Source organism: Strigops habroptila, chromosome 15 (genome assembly GCF_004027225.2).
Source record: "Strigops habroptila isolate Jane chromosome 15, bStrHab1.2.pri, whole genome shotgun sequence".
NCBI lineage: Eukaryota > Metazoa > Chordata > Aves > Psittaciformes > Psittacidae > Strigops > Strigops habroptila.
Genome location: NC_044291.2, coordinates 4,553,223 through 4,574,654, shown reverse-complemented (window position 1 = coordinate 4,574,654; position 21,432 = coordinate 4,553,223). Strand labels below are relative to the sequence as shown.

The following is a 21,432-nucleotide window of genomic DNA, read 5'->3' as shown; positions in this document are numbered from 1 at the left end:
ACTGCTGCCTACATTGGTGGTACCCCAAGGCCCTAGGCAGAACCACAGACCCCGGCTTGTGCTTTATGTGCTGCACCAAGGAGCCACACGCTCCAGAGATGCTGGAGACCAAACTGGTTCTGGATAAGAAACCAAATGGAATGGATTTGTCTGACCTGGCCTTGAGCAGAGGAAGATCTCTTTAAGGACACTACTACCACAGGACAAACCCTTCCCATCACAAAGTACACAAGAAAGGAGTACGAAGGTGGTGCTCCCTGTGGCTATCTACCCTCTGGACTGAAGACTCCACAGACAGATCCTGGCTGTGCAACAGAATCACCTTATCTTAGATGGAAGAGCACCAGCAAGGACTAAACCCCCCTGAAACCTCATTGATCTTTCAAGAAAGAGTTTAAGTTTCAGGATAGGCAGTGGTGTTGCAACACAGTTTTAATATCACAACTTAAAGAAATTCTATTATATGATTTATCTGTTGCATAAGCACCCAACCATGGCCAGATCCTGCTGCCACTAAGCTGCCATTGAAATCAGAGCAGTGGTTTTGGTGCCGCCCAAACATCTGCACAGCCACCAGGGAGCCAATGCCTGTGCACATGTCCTCTGCTCCCTCACTCCACTTCCTGCCGGAGCCTGTCCTGACCAGCAGCGGGAAGAGTGCTGCGGGAGCTGTCTGCCCTGGCTGGAGAGCTACTTGGAAAATCCAAGGGCTGAAGTTTGCACTAAAATATTTACAAACCCCTATGCTTTTGAATTATACAAGAAAAAGGCTATCACAAGCCAGGTTTTACCATTTTACAACACAACTTAGCAATCAAATTGATTACATCTTTTAAGTTGGTATAAACCCCCTTTCTGAGCAAAGTCCTTTGTATCCACTTTTGCTAAATACCTTTCTTTCTTTCCTTCCAGTTGATATATAAACCTTTGAAAATAAGTTTGAGGGAAGACTGACAACCTTGAAACCTCAAGAGCAGCATGGCATTGACGGGTGCTGCTCCCTGAGCCGAGTATTATAGCTAGATTTTAATTTCATTTTAACAAAACAGCTGTCTCCAGTGGAAGAAGCATCAAGAGCTAAATGAGGACCCGTCTTGAGCTGAATCACGTTGAACAGACCTCAGCACTGTCATTGATTTTCTGGGAAGAAAAAAACTGCCTCTGGCTACTAAACCAAATTAGTAGTCACTGATGACCAATTATTTTGCCCCACTGTGAACGGAGAGGCGTACTAAAATTCCAGTTTGTCAGACCCAAGGCTCTCTTCTCAAACACCTTTCAACAAGCGTGTACCAAAAGTCCCTCAGATGGTTCTGACGCCTTCCTGTTTTCGGCAACTTCTCCTTCTCCAAAGTTTTAATGAGCTGCTGCTCTGAGGATGGCCTGCCAGAAAGTGAGCCTTTCCCAGCTCAATAGAGCACTATTTGGCATGGCACAAATCACAGCTGTCAGAATTCATACACGCATACACAAAAAAAATGTCAGCCTAATGTTTGCAAATTATAATTACCATTTCTCTTGCATGTCCCTGGTGCCTTCATTTTAGATAAATCCCAGCTCTGAGGTATCAGCTGCAAAGCACTGAAGGCTCATATTGAATGGAATAGATTTAACTAGTTTGTAGCTCATTTAAGGCCTACACTGTTTTATTTTAATATTGTTAATACTTTATTATACTTTTTAACATTGTTTTCACAGTAAAATAGCCTATTAGGAGGCTGCAGCTTCTTTTCCAGGAGATTTCTGGCAGACTTGCATACCACATTGTATAAACCAAGTTAGCAGATGCTTGTCATTTCAGTTGAAAATAGGTCTGTACCCTGACTCTTGAAAGTAAATTAGAGCGAGAGTCTATTAAAGAGACAGGAACTGTTTCAGGGATAATAGTTTTGAAAATGTGCACAGATAAATTTTAAAATATTTAGGAAATGTCAACATTAGAAGTGGCTCCAACTATTTGACTATAAAAGGAAGCATCTGATTATTTTTTTCCACAATTATGAATAATTTGTTGCATCCTATTAGAACTTCTTTCCCTTTCCCGTCTGTGGCAGGGTGATTGTGCCAAAACAAGGAGATCTGAGTTACTCTGAAGGAGATGGATTTTAAGCCAGAATAACAGTTTTCAGCGGATGCTTCCCCTGCTCTCCCCACCGCATCCACAGATAACAGCAAAATCCTCCCAGTTCAGAGGAGTGACATCTGAGCAGGGTGACAAAAGGAAACAGAACACACAAGCCATTTACTCCTGTCCTTAAGTAACACTACGGCAAAAGGACATTTTCCCAAAGGCCAGCTACAAATGAGAAATACTGTCACACTGCCAAGCAGCACCAATATAGAGGCCAAAATTCCCCATCTACTCTGATGAGATCAGTGTTTGACCTACAAAGAAAAAGCCACCTCGCTGAAATTTCTCCAGTAACCTTAGTCAGAGAAGTGCATTACCTGATATCCCCTGTTCTTCCCCACTTTATCAGTATTTCTCTCACAAGAGGCAGGAAAAGACAGATGAAGCTTCACGTCCTACAGCCCCACCAGACCTTACGTGCATAACTAAGCACACAAGTCATTCCCACCGATTTCAAAGAGGCAGTTCATGCGTGTATCATTCCAGGCATGATTCTGTACTTTGCTGGATCAGGACTTAAATGCGATTAATCACACGGCAGGGAAGGACCTCTGAAGAGCATCAACCCAAATGTGTCCTTTCAAGCATTTACTTACAAGCCAGCTATGGACTAATCAGTCACCAACTGGCTGGTCCAGTGGAGATGGTAAAAGTCACCTCCATAGAGATGTGAAAACACATTCAGATACCACAAAAAGCAATAATCAAACACCACACACAAAGGCTCAATGTTTTCCTACATCCCTCCTTGCTATTTTCGCACATCAGGAAAGCTCCTGCCTTGGAGAGTAAAAGGACAGGCCAAGGAAACAAGCCCATGTGCAAGGCTCACCATGTGCTTGTGCCAGGAATCCCAAGATTTACCCATGAATAAGACTGGAGACCTACCCAGAAAATAAGACACTTGATCACAGGTTTGCCACATCTTTAATCCTTTGTAAATATTTTGCCCTGCTCTGATCAGTATGAAATGCCAAACTGGAAGGGAAGGAGGGGAAGTAGGGACAACAAAGGGTAAGTGTTGGGTGTCACCTTTGGCACTGGATGTCTCCAGATAACGATCTGGAGCAGCACAGCTGATTTGTAAGCAAAGCCTTGAAAAGCCCTGCAGCATGTGATCTATGAAACAGGAGGTCTGTAGAAGGATGTCTCCTCTGATATGAATGCCCCCTTGGGATGTATATTGCTGGATTGCACATCTAGTATCATTAGAAAACACGACCATAGATTAGGCTGTTTTGAAGCATGTGGTGTGCAATAATTAAGTAATAAAAGTCACCACAGGGGTGGAGGAACAAGAAACAGAAGAGTTACTATTTGCATATGCGCTGCTGGTGCCCTCTGTGATAGTCAAAGATTCTCCAGGCTGCTAAAAGCTGGCTGCCACTGATTTTTGACCCACTCCTGCAAAAAGCCACAAAGCACCAGCTCACCCTGTGGCACATAGGCCCTCTACAGAAAATGACCTTCTGGAGCTGGTGGCCCAGAAGCAGCCCAGCAGTTAGTCCGAGCCCCCAGTGTCTTGCAGTTGGTCTGGATAGGCAGGGAAAACACTGCCTTTCTGTCATGGGAGCTGCAGCTGAAGGCACTACAGGCTACAGGTGCGAGCAGAACTGGGGCTGCACAGTCCTTGGTTGCTGCTGAGATGGAAGAGTCCCTCCCCACCAAGGTGTGCGAGGACAAGGACCAATAAAACTTGAGGTTGTGGTCTTCCATCACCTTCAAGTGTCTGCTTCTGGGGGGAAAGAATAGCAGCAGGACCATAGCAATAACTGATATGCTGTTCTCAAGGCAAGAACCCTGCTGCCGCCACTGCCAGTTCTGCCTCCCATGGTGGCTGATGAAGTATCCTCACTTGCAAGGAGCAGGACTCAACCATTTCAGGCTGCAGCTCTGCCACGAGCTGGTCAGGTTAACACCAGCTCAGAGCAGCTGACCAGGACACTGGCCAGCAAGCAACTGCCTTTTATTTTTACTGTTTTATTAGAACCATGGTCATCTGTAGCACCTCTCTGCTGCTGTCCCCTCCTGGCCAGGATGCTCCTTGGTACCCTGTTTCAAGGGGCAGATATATCTGTGTAGGTGAGGCACTAGACAAGGGCTTAGCATTCCAGCTCTCCTTTCTGCTGCAGACACCTGATCATCTGCATTGAGTCCATTTTTATCTCTATTCAGACTGCTTAGGACAGCACTTACTCCTCTCACCCAATCAGCCATTGCATGTGTTTGTGGGTTTGGTATACCATAGTAGTGATATTTGAATAGCAAAAACAGTGTCATTTTAGCAAAACCCACTTCACACCCAGTGGTTCTTCCATGCAGCTGCCATGGCTGTGTCAGTCTGGAGGGGACCCAGCCAGAGCTGCTCCTATGAGCCCCAGGGTGGCAATGCAAAAGCCCATTTCTCTGCTTCCAGACATTACCCCATTCAGTGCTTTAATTACCCACCATCAGGTACCAGCTGGGAAATGCTTTCCTGGACCCGTAGCAGGGCCCAAAGTTGAGCCACAGTCTGTGGTGCTTCATGGTCCTTGCAGCACACCAGGGCTTGAGCAGAGGTGCTAAAATGGGCCCTGTAGAGGGTTATGCAAAGATAGAAATAGTGCCAGTTCTGAGGAATGCTCTAGCACAATCCTGCTACAGGTTATCATAAGGGTGTGCAGGCTGTGGAGTATGAACTGAAAATGAATCTGGGTTCAAGGCTTTCTTGAGGAAGAGAAAGCATTTCCCAGTGTGAGGGTTTGTTCATGTTCTCACCAGTCACACTTTCCAAGAGCAGAGATACGAATCAGCATGGGGAGGTAAAGAGATGTTAACACTGGAGATTATATTGTTGTCTTTTCAATGTTTTCCAGGTCTTGCACTCCCTTTTTTTACCTCCTTCACCACAGATACCAGCAGCTGTGGATGGAGCAGCAGAGAGCCCTGACAGCAGCTGAGCGAGTGGAAAAGAAAAAGGTGCTAATACTCCAGCAGTGCTTTCCCTTGCTGTGCATAGCACTGCTGCCAGGCATAACCCCACGATGGATGGGTTTCCCCCAGCCATGGGAAGGGCTCTCAGATGAGAAAGCATCCTCTCTGACTGCTAGAAGGCTGGTGAAGCCTAGCAAAGATGAGCTGCTTCCCAGATAAGATGGGCCTGGCTTCAGCCAGAGCATTCCCTGTGGGAACGAACACCAGATATGCAAGTCACAATGTGTGTGCTCTAGAGACAAAAGATAAAGTGTTGTGTGTGGGGTGGGGGGGTTAAGTATTTTTGTATCTGAAGCTATACACAGGAGCTGAGCAAGTTCTCCAGGGCAACAGTGCTTTGGCCAAGGCCTTTCAAAGGCTTAGACACCTGTCCCACAGAGACACTTTTCTAGCTATCATCAAGCATCCGTCTGCATCAATATGCCTCTAGGTACAGGTTGCCCAGCTGAATTCCTGGTATCAATTAAAACTGAGGCTCTGGTTCTTTTTGCATTGCCACAATAGTAAAACACCCTGCCGTAACAAAGAATTACATTTCAAATTATCTTTGGTGTTTATGTCATCGTCATGCCAGGAGCTTTGCAGGCTGTCCTTTGGACAGCATCAGCTCTGCTCAGGTTACCTGTGACAGTGGACAAAGCAATAGAATAACCAACAAATGTTCAATGGACCAGCACCAACCCTGATCCTGGCATGGTGTGGTTGATGCTAGCACCCACAGCAGTTGTTAGAGTGCAACGCTGTGCTGTTAAACATACCAATATTGCAAGAACATTTAAAAGCAGCCAACGACTGTTTTATTAGTTAATGGCTCAAAGAAGAGTCGAGCTAATATGGTAATGACCAATTTCAATGGGCTTACTGCCATCACAAACTATGCTTTATAGTTGAAGTGCAAGAATACAGTGTTCTTAATTAGCAGCTACTTTATGAATACACAAGCCTAGGGTGCTCAAAAGTGCATCCCTACCTTATCTATTAATGACTGATGTTTTTAATCACTAGGTTCCCTCTATCAAGTTCCCAAAGCCTGCAGCCACCAATTACTGAGTTAAAAACCCCACATCCTAGACCAAAGAGCAGACAGATTTCCTAGGGTTTCGTACAGTGGCCAAAACATTCACCAGGTACCTGCACTGACTGGTGCTGGGACTATCAAGCACTGCAAGCTGCAATTAATCAAGAGAGCAACACACACAGGACAGCCAAGAAACCCTCCTGTAGTGGGGGTGGTGGAAGTGGCTTTCCCAACTAGTGATGAGCCATTGTTCTAGCTCAGAGCACAGACAGCAGTCATCTCACAAGAATGCCATATAAAGCAGACACTGAGAGCTAGAAGCTGCTCATGTTTGTCTCATCAGTATGTTTTAGATATCAGTATTGGCTGCGTAGACATGAAAAGCTACCCAGATCAGGCACTTGTGATCATCCATCCAAAGATACTTTTAGTCTTGTTCATCTCTGTGTCATTACATTGCCTATATACACCTATATACGTCATGACACTACCCTGAAGTATATAGCTCTGCAGCCATTTCAGCCCATTCTTGTTTACCTTTGGTTACAGAAAGAGAAAGTACATGAAACTCGCACGACATTCCTGCGAAAAAACCCACTGCCTCCAAAGGAGGAGTCCTTCTGGCACCTGCCCAGCTTGGAGAAGGTATGGAGTGTTTGACTGAACTCAGGGATGCTTCTAACCTTGCCCGCATGCCCTGATAACACATAGGGTCTGGATAGGAGATACCTTAGTACACAATGAAGGTAGACACTAGGCTTTTCCTCAGAGCTCCCTGAGATCTGGACCCTAAAATGGTCCTGCACTGGATACACTCAAACATCATCCCCTTTTGGACTTCAGAGCAGGGTACTTTTTGCACCCATAGGCCCTGGAAGAGGGGCAGCAGTTGCCCAGATAAGGGTTTAATGACTTATTTTCTAACTCGTGTGCACTTTCATGCCTTTTCACAAGACAAAAAGCATCTTTTTATATCTCACAGTTAGTACTGAGTTGGCCTTTGTTTCCTGCTGGTATTCCCACAACTGCCCTATACAAGCAGGACAGTCAAACCTACATTTTGGTAGCCTGCCATTTTATCAGCTCTCACCATAAACAATTTAAACCACATCAGAAGTTTCAAGAGGATTTTTCACCCCAAGAAATAGCTTTCCAGAAAGCCTGTACTTTTGATACCTTTCTAAACTACATGATTGACAATATTCACCCTGAGACTGAGCAGAGGGTCTAGCCAGGTTACAGATGTGCGTGACACTTCCTTTAATTGATCCAAATAAGAGCTAAGGTGAAGATTTCTTGTTCTAGCAATGGGATCTAAACACCTCCCTGAATTCATCTGTGCATCCTGCTATGCTCTGGGGTACTTGTTTGTATTCTGTTAGCTATGTTTGTGGTGTAAATTACAGGGAAACTTCAAGTGAAGAGCTAGGGGGTATTTTAGGAAGGAAGGGAAAAAGAGCTGGGCAAGCAGAATGGAAAGGAGTCTCCAGAAAGTCTGAAAACACTGAAGCCCTGCAGGGAGTTTACATGGCCAAAATCATATCTGGCATTGATAGATACCACTGCAAAGAGCCTTTCAGCCCTCTGCCTCAGCCCTTGTTCTGATGGGGTTATTTTTTTTGCCATGGTGTTGATTTTTAACTGCAGTTTAAAACAACAAAGAAGGCTTGTGACTTCCTGAAGCTAATTTACTTGTACAAGTTGGAGAGTTTCAACCAAGAAACGTGTTTTGCACCACCTTGATGTATTCCTCTTACGTCCTGTCTAAGACTGTCCAATTAGCATATGTCAGTAATCATTTATTCCCCACTGCCTGTCAGCACAGAGCTGCTGCTGCAGCTAGTGTCAGGGAAAGAACATGACCGATCGCTGTTAAACAGATTGTGTAAGTCACACGAGATACTGGGGCAAGCCTCCTCTTTAGAGCTCCTCTCACCCCAGACCTTTCCATCACTATTCATTTTTCAGCCTGTGTTTTTCTTCACGCTTTCCCTTTTGTTTCATCCATGACTGTGGTTGGGTTCCTCCCCCAGACACAGCTCTCAAACCTCTGAGTCTTCTCCTCTCTGCTTTTCTCCTTCCTCTCCTTCTTCCCTTCCTTCCCAGAAACAGCATCTGGGGAGGAGGGACAGCTCACTTTGCACAGCCCCTGCAGATTTTCTGTGCTCCTCCTCTCTCGTTATGTTAACCTGGAAGGTCCACCTTTCCCCAGCTGCAGATCTAATAGGCATAGCCCATGTTAGATCTTGGATCAGGAAATTCATTACTCAGTTGAGTTTCAGTGCATGGTTTCCTCCATGGAAAAATAAGTTCGCTTGAACATCCATAAATGTTTACCCAATTAAAAGTAGTAACAACGCTCAGAAAGTTAATGGTTCCAAAGACATTTGATAGCCTCCAAACTGTGCTTTAACTGTCTCTGTAAAGTTGGTGGTAGAATGGTCTTGAAAGACAATCTGGACCAACCTTTCAACCAAACTCAGGGACTTCAAGTGTCACTATCAATTCTGCCTTTGTGAGGGTGACAATAGAGAGCAGTGCTCCAAAGAGAGGACCTTGTTCTTGCAGTGTTTCTGTCCTTACGAAACCTTTCTCAAGATCTTCTATGGTCATGGATAACTAGTCTATGGCTTTTTTTTGTGTTTTTTTTTTTAAGACAGTGCCCTATGAAGCCCAGCAGTTGGCACTAACCACCGTAGGCAGTTTATCAAAATACTGTCTTTAATCCATATGATGCCCTCATCCTACTGTGCAAAAAGCAGTAGGAAAAGCAATCACAAAAATATCACTTCACAGAAAGCTGGTTAACAGACTCCCACCTTTTATTTCCAGCCTTCAATGACACTGACCTGCTCTGGCTATTACAGAAGGTGCTCATTACCTGAGAACAACTTCAAACTCTGGGCAAGAACATTCAGAGATTCCACTATCCTGACCAGAGCCCCACTTTAGACTATTTTTCCATGTGACCTTAGGCCGGTGTAGGGATGTGATATGTCCTCAAGCTACTTGCCCTTTTTGTCACTCAGTTACCCCTGCCATCTGGCATGATGCCTTTCAGCCTGGCCTGCTCTGGGCCTGAGGAGAGCTCTGCAGAGCACCCAGCTTCCGAGATCATTGTAGCCCAAAGCAGGGGGCAGCAGGAAGATGATATTTTGTTCCTTTAGACCCATAAAAGTCAAAGAGGGTTGTTCTATTCCTATCCTGACCCTTTACAGAGAACTGCAGAAACTGGGCATGGGTGTTAATACTGGCTCTTAATCTAGATTTTCCATTCAGTCCCTGCAAGACTATCTCCTGACCCCATGCTAGAGCTTGCAGAGGAAGTGGAAGACAAGAAAACAAAGGAGCTTTCCCATCCCCACTAATTGTCTCTGCTTGCTCCCTGCATTGCCAGGGCTGCATGACATTACATAGTCATTCAGTCAGTAAAGTATAGACAAATTGACTATATTTTCATTTGGATTTAGGTTTCAGCCCCACTGCTTTAGAATAATGACCCACACTATTAAGCTAACCGGGTGATTTACAGGCTCTCCCACACTGGGTGATCGCTCCTACTGAACGTCTCGCTCTAGAGGACTGACCTGGCTTGTGGTCTCCTGGGTCCTCCAGCTCGCTGAGACAAACAGGTCACAGGGAGACAGTCATGTCCTGATGGGCAGTTCATTAGGGAAAGTTGCTGAATTGGAGATTTTTTTGTTTTTATTTTTTTTTTTTTTAAACACAAAACCAAACAGAAGTTAACTCCTTACTCACCTCAGCAAAATTCTTCTACTGCCCTCCTCTTCCTCAGTCAGCTCCCTCCAAACAGCCTCTGCCTTGCTCTGCCTGCAGTGACACGATTCCTGAGCCCAGATTTTGCCAACACAGCTGGGACTATGCACCAAGATCTCATTTATTTGTAGATGTGGGACTATATTCCCTGGGGTCTGTACCTCAGGCACCCAGCATGGACATAAATATATCCCTGCCCTCCGTGTCCATGGGATGTATCCTGTCCCTGTATCACTCATCACTAGCATCCTACCGGCCCAGGCAGAATGGCATCCCCAGCATCAACCAAACTCTGGAGAGGATGTTGTAGCCAAAATACAGCATCCCCACAGCCTTGCCTCTGCCAGTCCAGGGTGAGGCAGCAGCTACCTCCATCTGAATACTTGATAGTCACAGTCCAAACCAGTGAGTCAGTGCTGGCCACTCTGCAGTAGATTGCCAGGGTTCTGTCAAGTCAACCAGAAGAATTCAGATAGCAACACCTCACTCAGCAGCAATGTAGGACACAATTCACCTGTGTTTCAAAATAGCTCCATGCATTGCATATCACTAACACACACCAGGGTTTTTCGTTTGCTCATTAGAGAATTCCAACTTGCACAGACATTCAGGGTGGCTTTCCAGGGAGAATAGTCTTGTTTACTTGACCAAACAGGGAGGAAAGAAAACACAGCAACTATGGACAGCACTTTTGTCAACACACACTGCCTTCCCCAGCAGATGAAACAAGCTGCACTCAATGCACGATATGAATAAGCGATAAGCAATTGACGAGCAAGTGTTCGGGTACCTTGGCAAAAGACTTAATTTGCAACCTGGCACAAAATCAAAGGCTCTGTCAACGGCTGAGCGGCTCTCCCGCATATGCCTTGCGTTACCTGGGAAAGCTCTGTCAGGTAAATTTCCACTGAAAGTAATTAGAAGAATCCCCACTGTATAAACTTTGCAGCAAAATTCTGGGCTCCAGAATTTGATTCTCACCAGGGATCTGATACCTGCTCACAGCCTGATCCTTCATCAGAATTAACAGTTGAAGTTTAACACATACACACAAAAATGTTCCACATTTCTTTTTAATGCCTTACCTCTATTTTTGTCTGAAGAGCTGAACTGACAAGCACAGCTCATGTAATCTTGCAACTGTTGTCTTGTCAGAAAAGCCATAGACTCCATTTAAATAACCTGGGCTTAATACACACAGTGGGTTGACTTTTCAGATATGGCATTTATCCTCCCCAGGTTTGAGAGCAACAAAACTTCATGGAGTTGGAGTGCTCCAAAACTTGTCTCCAGGGGCCTAAATAGTGGTTAAATAATAAAGGAATGAGTTCAAGAGCTTTCTGTCACCATGGTACCAGGTCAAGCCTCCCCTCAGCTGGGATTTTGGCTGACCAAGAGAAAAAAAGAAATAATCAGAATATCAGTGTCACCTGGTGGCTGTTCAATGGTCCAGCCTTTCCAGTATCCCTTTGCATGTGTCCTGGACACTCAACTTCATCACACCCTAATGCTGCCCTCTGCCATGCTCAGCACTTCTTTGTGTCTCCCTGAAAGACATGGTAACCCATCATTCCTCTGCCATTTTCACTGCTCTCCAACATCTCCCAGTTGACACAGGCAAACACCACCGCTGCACCAACTCCAGGCCGGGCTCCACCTACATCCAAGCCTGGGTGCCCAAAGACAGCACAAGCAACTGTTGGCAACCAATGCCCATTGCTGTTATGAAGCATTCACACACAAAAGAACAGATCTGGCATGCCTGGAGCCTCAGAACTTACAGTAGAGTAAAACCACACACACTGCGTTGAGTAACAGGTGAGCACCAACCATTGCTTTCAGTACTACCTCCTGTTTCATACACAAATCCACAGAAGTGCTTTTTAAATGGACTTGAGATTTTGTTCATGGACCTATTCTGCCTTCTGCCAAGGTGCTGTCTATCAACAGACAACTTAGTTTGAAGTAAAACTTTTGCCTGGAATGAAAAGGGTCAGGATTCAAATCTCAAACATATGAGGTCAGTGCCAGCTCTGGTCTGATACTAGGACGTCTGCCAAGGGGGGCACACATTAGGTTACAGGTCCAGTGGGTAAACTCTCCTTTACTCATTCTATTGCACAGACCAAGTGACAAGTGAACTCCAGCAAACATCTGTGGCCCTTACTTTCAGGAAGCAAAAAAAATCCTGAATCTCCATGGGACATTAAATACAGCAGCCAAAAGTACTGTTTGAAACCTTCCTGTATTTGAAGCAGATAAGGATCATTTAGCCCAGACTTCCTTGTCCTGCCTTTCCCTATGTTCTTAGAATTAGAAGGGTGGGGAGAAAGAAAAAAAAAAAAAAAAAAAAAAAAACCCATTCATTATACCAGTTAAAAGCACTACTGCCAGGAAAAGCCACAGTATTTGTAACCTTAATAATCCAACACACACCTCCAAGCACAGCTCATCTTGGACAAAATAACGTCTGTTTTAAAAGTACCTGCCTCTCTCTAACTTGTCATGGCATTTGTTGACAACCCTATTGAAAGCTGCTCTCAATGCAGCTGTGAAGGATCTTTCAGCACCTCTTTCTCTTTCCTAGACAGTTTTTGAAAGGGAAGGGAGGAAAAGAAAAAAAAAAAAAAAAGCCATCAATACAGGGGGAAAAAGGCATCAGCAGCCAACATCAGCTGATGAAGCGTCTCACCTGGGCCCCCAGCACACTGCCTCCAATTAAATCAAAATGGTTTGTTTTTAATGGTCTTTTACACTGACAAGTGGGCTATCATTCCAGGCCTAGAGAGCTGTCAGGGAGCCGAGGCAAATCCTCCGTTGATAATGCCCAATGCTTCCAATTAGGAGCCGAGGCCGCTCCTGGCGCACTAACGATTCCCCAGCCTCCCCCAAGGCCCCTTCGGCGTTGGCTGTTTCGTCTTCCCTCTTCCTCCGCCGCAAATTACTGACACAAAACGGAGGCGCCGCGGTGCCTCCTCACCACACCGGGCCCCGGCCCTGTTGGATTTAATGAGGCGATGGAAGTTTTTGCGGATCTTTCGCTAAATTCTTTTCTTGTTTGACAGCTGCTTGAGTGTTGACCTTATAAAAGATTTAGTGTTTCTCATTATTTTCTGTCAAGCTTTACAAGTGATAGCTTCACGGAAATCATTTGCATCTCGATGTGCACGCACGTGGGTTTTTGTCTGTACAGGGATGCTCGGCACGGCGTGCGTCAGTGTGTACACCCTACCCCTCTTCACATTGTGTGTTTTATTCCCTCCCCCTGAAAAAATATATCTACAGACATGGAACCGATGGTTTTGGGAAGAAAAAAAAACAACAAACAGGAAAGGACTTAAAAGGCCCAGGATTTGTTAGGCTCCTGTAAATGAGGGAGGTTTTGAAAAAGGAATAGAGATTGGTTTCCCATAAAGAGAGCTCAAGAAAGTGTTTTGTCACCCACTAAAAGGATTCGATCAAATGGATGATGGAAAAACTAGGCTGAGGCTAGATGCGGCTTTGTTGTTAAAGTGAAAAATGGCACAAGGCTGGGAAGCTGCCTTTGAGGAGTAGGCAGAGCCAGGTGGGTGCTGCAAGAGGAATAGATACAGCCACATCTCTCTGCAGCCAAGCATAGGTCCTACCAGGGCAGGAGGAGAGCCTGGTGCTACTTATTACTTACTTCAGCCCTTTTCACAGGTTCTTTCTCAAGACCTCCCACAAATCATCACAAACCATTTAATCCATCTATATTAATTAACTTCCCCCCAGCAGCTAAGCTTACTGACCACCCAAGGGTGCCCACAGTGCCCAGCAGCTACAGCACACACACCACAGCGCCCAGCTGACAAACCCAACACCAACAGCACCCACAAAACCCTGGCTGGTCTCTGGGGTATATGCTCCAATGCTGTCAGGGGAGCTCTGTCTTCCCTGTGCCAGCTTAGCCTTTCTGTATCTCACATGCTATTTACTAGTCCTCCACTAACATACCTGCTACTGCTTGTGACGTGTGTTGTTCTACTAATGTTTGACAAGTGAACATTTACAGTCCTTCGATTCAAAACATTATCATAACTGAGAAACCCAAATGAAAACAACACCCAAATACATATTGAAGTTTCAGGAATGATGGGGTATTTTGTTATTGCCCTTCTAATTCTTTGAGGCAAGCACTGACATTACAACATCCCAGCTGCAAGGGTCCTGCAGGTTTTACTCTGTCAATAACAAATGCAGTGATCAACAGCAGAACATTGCATCTCATCAGCAGCTGAAAACCATTACAGTTCCATCATCCTGCAAGGAAAACCACCAAGATTCTGCCTAAAAATTATATTCCTGTCCTGCTACAGCCAATGCTCCAAATCCATGGTTCAGACAAAATCCTGGCATAACAGCCCATGACCACATCAGAGCAATGGTGAAGATCATCAGCTGTCTCTAGAGGAAGTGCCTTTGGGTTCATCATTTAGATTATGAATTAGAAGTATCAGACATGAGGATTCCTCACTGGCATTGACTTCTCAACACCAGTCCCTGTCATAGTAAGACCTTTGACCCAAGAACATCCTTATCTTGACTCTAATTTCTAGACCTTGTTAGGAGAGGGTTTCTCATTTTTTAAGCTGGCACTTGTCCCCTGTCCTACACCTGGTGCTTCCCACTCGCTCATGCCGAGGGCAGGAGCTGGCATCCCTCACAACTTTGTCAAGGCTCTGCTAATTTTAATTACTGCCAGTTGTGGCTCAGTGTGACATTTCTCACCTGGGAGCTCTCTACCAAGACTGGAGTGAATGAACTGCTGTCTCCTCCCAGCAGCTTCAACCCAATCTCAGGCAGAAGTTTCCCCCCTGCCCAGCTCCCAGCACTGGTGGGCAGGGAGGCACATTCCAGAGAAGCAGCTCAGCTGTCTTTACCTGCAGGCACTGGCTTTTTCCTAACAATCCCAGCTCTGAGGGAATAACTCCTGCATCTTTAATACGAGGCTGGGGCTGGCCCAGCTGGGGATTGTCCCTGCCAGGTCCCAGGGACTACCCACCTACTTCAGCAGCCCTGGGTTCTGCCTCTCCCACCTTTCTCTCCTGGGGAGGGGTTATGTCACTGCTGCTACTTGTGAGAGCAAAAACATTCAGAAACAACTGTCTGAAGTTAGGCACTGAAATGCATATTTAAGTACCTGAATGCCTTCCTCCAGAGAGGGGGAATAGCTAAAGATGCTTTGTTTGTCTTGATTAATGAGATCACTAGCAAGCTTTCCAGGGCAAAGACTGCTGTGTATTTTTACATATGCAAAACCTGACATCCAGCCAGCCTGAGCTGGGTGGGGGAAGGCAGGAGGCAGCTCCACACATCCACACAAGGCAGATGTATGGCACAAGGAATAGTGTTGGGGCGGGTAAAACCAATTCCACCCCATGGTAAACCCAATCCATACTCACACATCTCAGTAACTCCGCATTTACTGTATAAGTCTGCTGCATGCACCTGTGCACAAGTGCTGAACCCAAAAGGGTGCTTGCCCCAAAGGGCCCAGGGACATTTCTCCTTCGAATGACTTCCCCTTTCTTTGTTTGCCTTGGGATTTGTTCACCCATCACCACCACACCAAAGGTGGTTCCTGGGGAGAGGCTGCTTCTGTGTTTGTTGGGCAGGTCATGTAAGAGTCCCTGACCCTATCCTGGCGCCCCCAGTGAAGTACACAAGTCCCGAGTTGTAGAAAGCCAACCATATTTATTTCAGGGTCCACCTTCAGGTATGCGAGCATTTGAAAACATTATACAACCAACACACTACACTAAGACTGCAGGATCTTGTTACTAGAGCAGAATAAGAATCTTCTGAAGTCAATCAGAACACTAGTCCTCATTTCAAACAGGTTAAGCGTTTAACTTCAGCTGCAGTAGCATCTCCCAAAGAGGCAAAACCCTTGTGCTATTTCAGTCTCTTCCCTGCTTGTGCCACAACCTATTTTCTTTGGCTGGCTGCTCGCTTGTAACCAATTGTGTATCTGCTCCTTCTCTTACAGGTCAAGCCTCATCTCAGTACTCTTCCAGACCATAAGGCTCGTAAAAAGGCATTCAGTGCCACCCATTGAGGGGTGCCTGTGGAATGTGGGCCTCAGAGCAGGCACGCAGCACTGTGCTGGGCATCACAGCCTTTGGACTCTGTGACATCCATATCCAATAGGCTTTCTCTCTTTGAAAGTGTGCTAATGTAGATATAGCCAAATAAATCATATATTTGAAAGGGAATGATTCTGTCTCGGCCTGTTTATTGCTTCATGTCAGATGCACAACACCTTTACTCAGTCTAATCAGCACAATTTTCATTGTGCTCAGAGTCACAACGCTCACACCAGGAGCAGGGCAGTGTTCACACCAGCACAGCCCCAGAGGGAAAGCTGTTCGTTCTGCACACATATATTAAATGCAACCATATCCCAGTTGACATCAAATCCATAATATCTCATAATCCATCAATTCTTCTCATTTCTATGCCAAATAAGCTTCCCATCGCTGCCTGCTTCAGCAAAGCCTGTGTGAAGGCATCTAAACATCTGCTTTAAGCACTCTGCCAAAGTGAGGCCTCTCCACAGAGCCATACATCCTCTTGAAGATGGCTCCAGCTTGTTCCACACCTACCCTCAAATAGCTGCTGGTATCTGGTGTCCCTCAGAGCTGAGCCACTTCAAGCAGTTACTGAACAAACACAGACTCCATCAACACCAAGTAACCATCACTGTACCCAAACCCCAGCTTGGTACCAACACATGTAAAATCCACCTCCTACTAACAGGGCATTTCACCTTAAGAAAATAACACTTGGTCACAACTATGATTAACTGCACATCTCCAAGATTGCTAGAGGAATAATTAGTTACTCCTATGTTATCTGCTTCTCACACCTATTGCTATAGCTCAGATTGTACCACATAATATTTAAGTCAAATAGTAGCTTTCAGGTTTCATATATCATCAATCTGTTGGCACTTGGAGCCAAACTTTTAAACCCAAACCTCAAAAAGCAGAGTCCTTCATAACATTAAACTGCATCGTTCAAGACAATAAGAAATAAAGCTGCAGGGGTAGCTTTCCTCACCTCTTTCAGGACAAGGAAGCCCCCACACCCACTGCTCTGCCATTCCTCTTGTCCCCTCCTCAGCAGCAGTTTATGCCTCAATCTGCTTTTTATACAAGGAAGCAGTTGTAGCAAACTCCACCCTGCCCACACCTGAGCTGAGGGAGAAAGGAATCACCTGCTCCACACTGGGGAAACCCTGGCATGTGGGTCCTTCTTTATAGTACAGGCCTCTAAATAGAACCCATCTAAGATAACCAGGAGGATAACAGCAGGGTTTGCCATACTGGCAAGCTTGGATTATAACTGAACACCTTTCCCACTCCCCAGGGAAAGGGAGTTGGGCCTTAAACGACTTGTCCTGCCAAAAATGACACTGTTGATGAGCGTGTGAGAAACCCGGCCTAAGGTTTGCCCCACTGCCCATTAGGAGCCACCTCCAGCCCTTCCTCCAGCCACAGCATCTGTGCCCGCCTGCACAAACTGCTCAGGACTTTGGGGTTCACACGGGGATGGAAGCATCCCCGGGGTGTCCTGCATCCCTGGAAAAGGGCTGCCCAAGGAACATGGTGTGAACCGAGCCCACGGAGACCTCCTGGCTCAGGACAGCTCCAAGCTCCAAGCAAAGAGACGAGAACCCAAAATGCAACAGCCGAGTCAAACAAAGTGCGTTCAGGAGGAGACGCGGGTCGGTGGGGCTTGTAACCGCCCGAAACGGGCCTCCCCTCACCCTACCCCAGCCGCGCCCGGTCCCGACCCCCGGAAGCCCCGGCCGGCGCCGACCGCTCCTTGTCCTGCAGTGACACCCACCGGCAAAGGGGGTTTTAACGCTGCTGCAGGTTCCCCACCGCCAGGCCCTGCTCCTCCCCGGCACTGCCACCCCCCGCTGACTGTCCCCCCGCTTTCTGCCGTTCCCCCCCATCCCGATCCGCTCTGCCCTTCGCTCTCCCACTAAGGTACATTCGCTTCCTCACCGGAGCATCCCAGCGAAGCCCATCGCTGCTGAGCATCGCTCCCTGCTCCCGCCTGGGCACAGCCTCTGCGAGCACCCAGCTTGGCTTCAGATTGAAATTCAGTACAGCAGAGCCCCCCGGGGATTTTCCTCCCTAAACCAGACCCTTTCACATACTGCTCTGGCACCACTAGCAGATGCTTCTGGACTAACTCTTGCTGTGGTCATGGCCACAGCTCAGCAGCCCGGGCCCTCCAGCCCCTGGCCCAGCTCTGGGGGTGTCCCCCAGCCCCATCAGGATTCCCCCCATACCCGCAGCCCTATCCCATAGCCCCAGGACCAAACCTGCACTGGCTACTGGTGCCAGGAGAGCCTAACCCTGTCCATCAGCAGCACCCAGTGACATGGGACACACCAAAGCTGCCGGAGTCCTAAAGCCAACCCTGGGGTGCAACTGAGGTTTGTAAGGAGCTGGAAACTCAACCGACACCAGTGATCCCCTCTTGCCGGGTGCATGCCTGTGTATTTGTGAACTGGAACAGTCTAGAAGATGGGGTTTAAAGGCAGACACACACAGGGAGGACAGGGGAAAGCAGTGTACACTGTTCAGTGGTTTGTCTATGGGATTTCCTACCTGTGCTGGGAGCCACAGACAAATCATTTGAACCCCATTTATCCACTGATGCAGAGGACACACCACATATGGGCAGAATGAGGCACATTTCTGCCTTGGGGGAGTCTAGTTCTGAAAAAAAAGCAAAATAAACAAAAACAAATAAAAAACCAAACAAAAAAAAAAACCCACACACACACACACAAAAAACCCCAAACCCAACAAAACTTAATAATAATAGTATTAATAATTCATATTAATTCATGTCAGTCGCATTGACATTAGAACATGAGAAATAAGTGCATCTGTACCACCAAGTACGGCCTAGGAGTGACAGTCTCTGTCCCCAGGGCCTTGGACAAGGGTGGAACAATATAATGTCCACCCAGGGATGAGGACTGGACCTCACACACACACACCCCAAAACCTTGCCCAGCATCAGAGAGTGGATCTGGTCTGGAAACTTTCTTGTGGTTGTTTGAAGGCAGGTGCTTTATTCAAGGAAGGAAAAACAGCAGCAAGACCCACCAGCCCAACCCTGTCTCTGCATGGCTGATCCAAATCGTGATTCCAAACCCACTCCAGCCCTGCTGCCGCCTCTGGACCCAACCGTAACACAGACTCAGTACCGGTCCTGATCCCGGTGCCAATCTCCATCCCAAATGGGTCTACTGTTTGAATAGGGAGGCAACCAGAGCCAACACAGTTGCACTGCAAAGAACCGGGAAACCCCTTTGGAGTCTCTGCCCCATTTCTCACTGGGAGCGGTTCCTGCGCATCCATTTGTCTGGTCCAGCCCAGTGGATGTAGCAAAACCGCCTCCCGGCAGCCCAGGACCCTTCAGCCCGGCCCCTGGCATCGCCGTGCCGGGGCCGAGCAGCAGCGGGATCCCGGGGCGGGCGTGTGGCACCCCCGGGGTGGGGAATAGGCTGGCACCGGGGCTGATGCCGATTTTGTCCCTGGGCTTATCCTCCTGTAAGGCTCTTTTGTTCCGCTGCCCCAATCCCAGCCGGCCCCGAGCCTGCAGGGCCGAGGGCAGGAGGTGCTGAGGCCCTGCCTGCGCCGCTGCCCGACAGCTGGCAGCCGGGCTTCCCGGGGGGGGCTCTCCCCTCCTTGATCGCCTCCAAGCTGCCGGCCAAGGGCGGCTTTGGAAGAGGGACAAGATGCATCTGCCTGGCCGGGAAGGTGGGCAACAGAGGAAATCGAGTATTTGAGAAATAACCGGCGACACCGCTTTAAAGTGGCGCAGCTTCACGCACCCGTGTGTGGAGATTTTTCTCATCTCTACAACGAAGGGTCTACCCGCAGGAAAAGCCCCTAAATAAACCCGCTGGAGGAGGCAGGAGCCGCTGTGGCCGGGAGAAGGTGGGAGTCCGGACCGGGAAATCAACGGCAGCAAAACCCCGCGACGTGACGGGAAGGAGGAAACTTGGTGTCTCTGGGAGAAACGGGCAGAGAGCGGGCAGGGAGCGGGCAGGACGGGCTGGGGTCATAGGGGGGTTATTTAAAACGGGATGGACGTCAGGAAAAATCCGGCCTGAGCGCGGTCCCTTCCCAGTTGCACCAGTAGGCACCGCCGCTGGGCGCTGGGAGGGCGGGAGGAGCGGCCCCGGCTCCGGCAGGCAATGCCCGGTCCCCGGCTGCCCTCACTCGAGAAGCTCCCTGCTCCCTCGCAACGGGTTTCGAGGGGATTCAACGAAATTCGCAGCTCCGAGGCTCACCGCGGGCTGGGAGCAGGCGCCTCTGCGCTGGAGCTTTGGGGAGGGCTTCGGTGCTTCTCCTTTTCTTTATTTCTTTTTAATTTTTTTAATTTATATTTTTAATTTTATTTTAACGCCCAGCAAAACTTTCCCTGCTCGGGAGGGACCTTCAGACCGGCTAATTGCGGGGGGCTGCGAGCAGAACGCAGCAACCCCTTGACAACCCCCCTCTTTACCCCACATCTCTCTTCCCTCCCTCTTCCCCCTCCCCCCCCGCAGCTAATCATCCCATTACGAGCCCCATCAGCGGAATAATGACAGCAAAAGAGGGCGGAAACCGCCCGGAAAGCGCGGGGACCCGGGCGGCAATTAATTCCCGTTAATGAACCTGCAAGGTGTCGCCGCCGGGGAGTGACACCCCCAAACGCCCGGCGGCCAATGGGCGCGTTCTCCCGGGAGGGGCCGGGGTCCCCCCGCTAACGGGGCAAGCTCTTGGGGGTTCCTCCCCTTGCGCCCCCCAGGGCGCGGCTCCCGCCTCTGTCCGAGGTGCTGACGGCGCCGCCGGCCCCGCGGTGACTCCGGTTCCGCCCCCCCCGGGTGCTGTCCGAGGTGCTGGCGGGGAGGGGGGCGCCGCGGCGGCCAGACGGCTGGCCACCCCCTCCGCCCTCCCCTCGCCCTTCCCCATCGATTTCTGGATCATTAAGCGGTTAAGGCGCTGCGAAGCATCACTATCGATCGCTGCCTCCCCACCTCCGGCTGGGAGCCCCCAGGCTGCCCCCAGCCCCGCGCCGCCGCGGCCCCGGGCGAGGGTGGGGTAGCCGGGTAAGGGGCCGGGGCCCCGGGTGAGGTTGGGGTCCGTCCCCCCTCACCCCACCCCCTTCGCGGCCAAAGTTTGACTCTGCCTTCCTCTCCCCCCTTCTTCTGTCTGTCTGTCTGTGAGTGCAGCTGGGCGCGATGCTGAAGACGGAGCAGCCCTGGATCTAACGCGCGGCGCCTCGGAGAGCCTTGCAGCAATTGTGGCCCGGATCCCAGGCTGAACTTTGCTCTTTTATTTTCTTTTTACCTTTTTTTTTTAATTTTTCTTTTTATTATTTTTATTTTTATTTTTTATTTTCCCTCCTGTTATTGTTAACTATCGTTACCAAACCGCTTCCGCCGCGCCCTCCCTGCCAATGCCCGTGTGAGCGCTGGCACCTCGCGGGGGCC

The 21,432-nt window shown here is 48.3% G+C and overlaps 1 protein-coding gene across 1 annotated transcript in view; it reads left to right on the top strand.

Annotated features, from left to right (window-relative positions):
• CFAP77 (cilia and flagella associated protein 77) overlaps positions 1 to 16,135 on the top strand; it is a 60,383-nt gene extending 44,248 nt beyond the window's left edge. Inside the window, exons 4-6 of the mRNA XM_030506819.1 lie at positions 4,987 to 5,089; positions 6,672 to 6,767; positions 15,910 to 16,135. Coding sequence (XP_030362679.1) covers positions 4,987 to 5,089; positions 6,672 to 6,767; positions 15,910 to 15,978 — 268 coding nt within the window. The 3' untranslated portion in view covers positions 15,979 to 16,135. The remainder of the gene's footprint in view (positions 1 to 4,986; positions 5,090 to 6,671; positions 6,768 to 15,909) is intronic.
• The last annotated feature ends 5,297 nt before the right edge of the window (positions 16,136 to 21,432 follow it).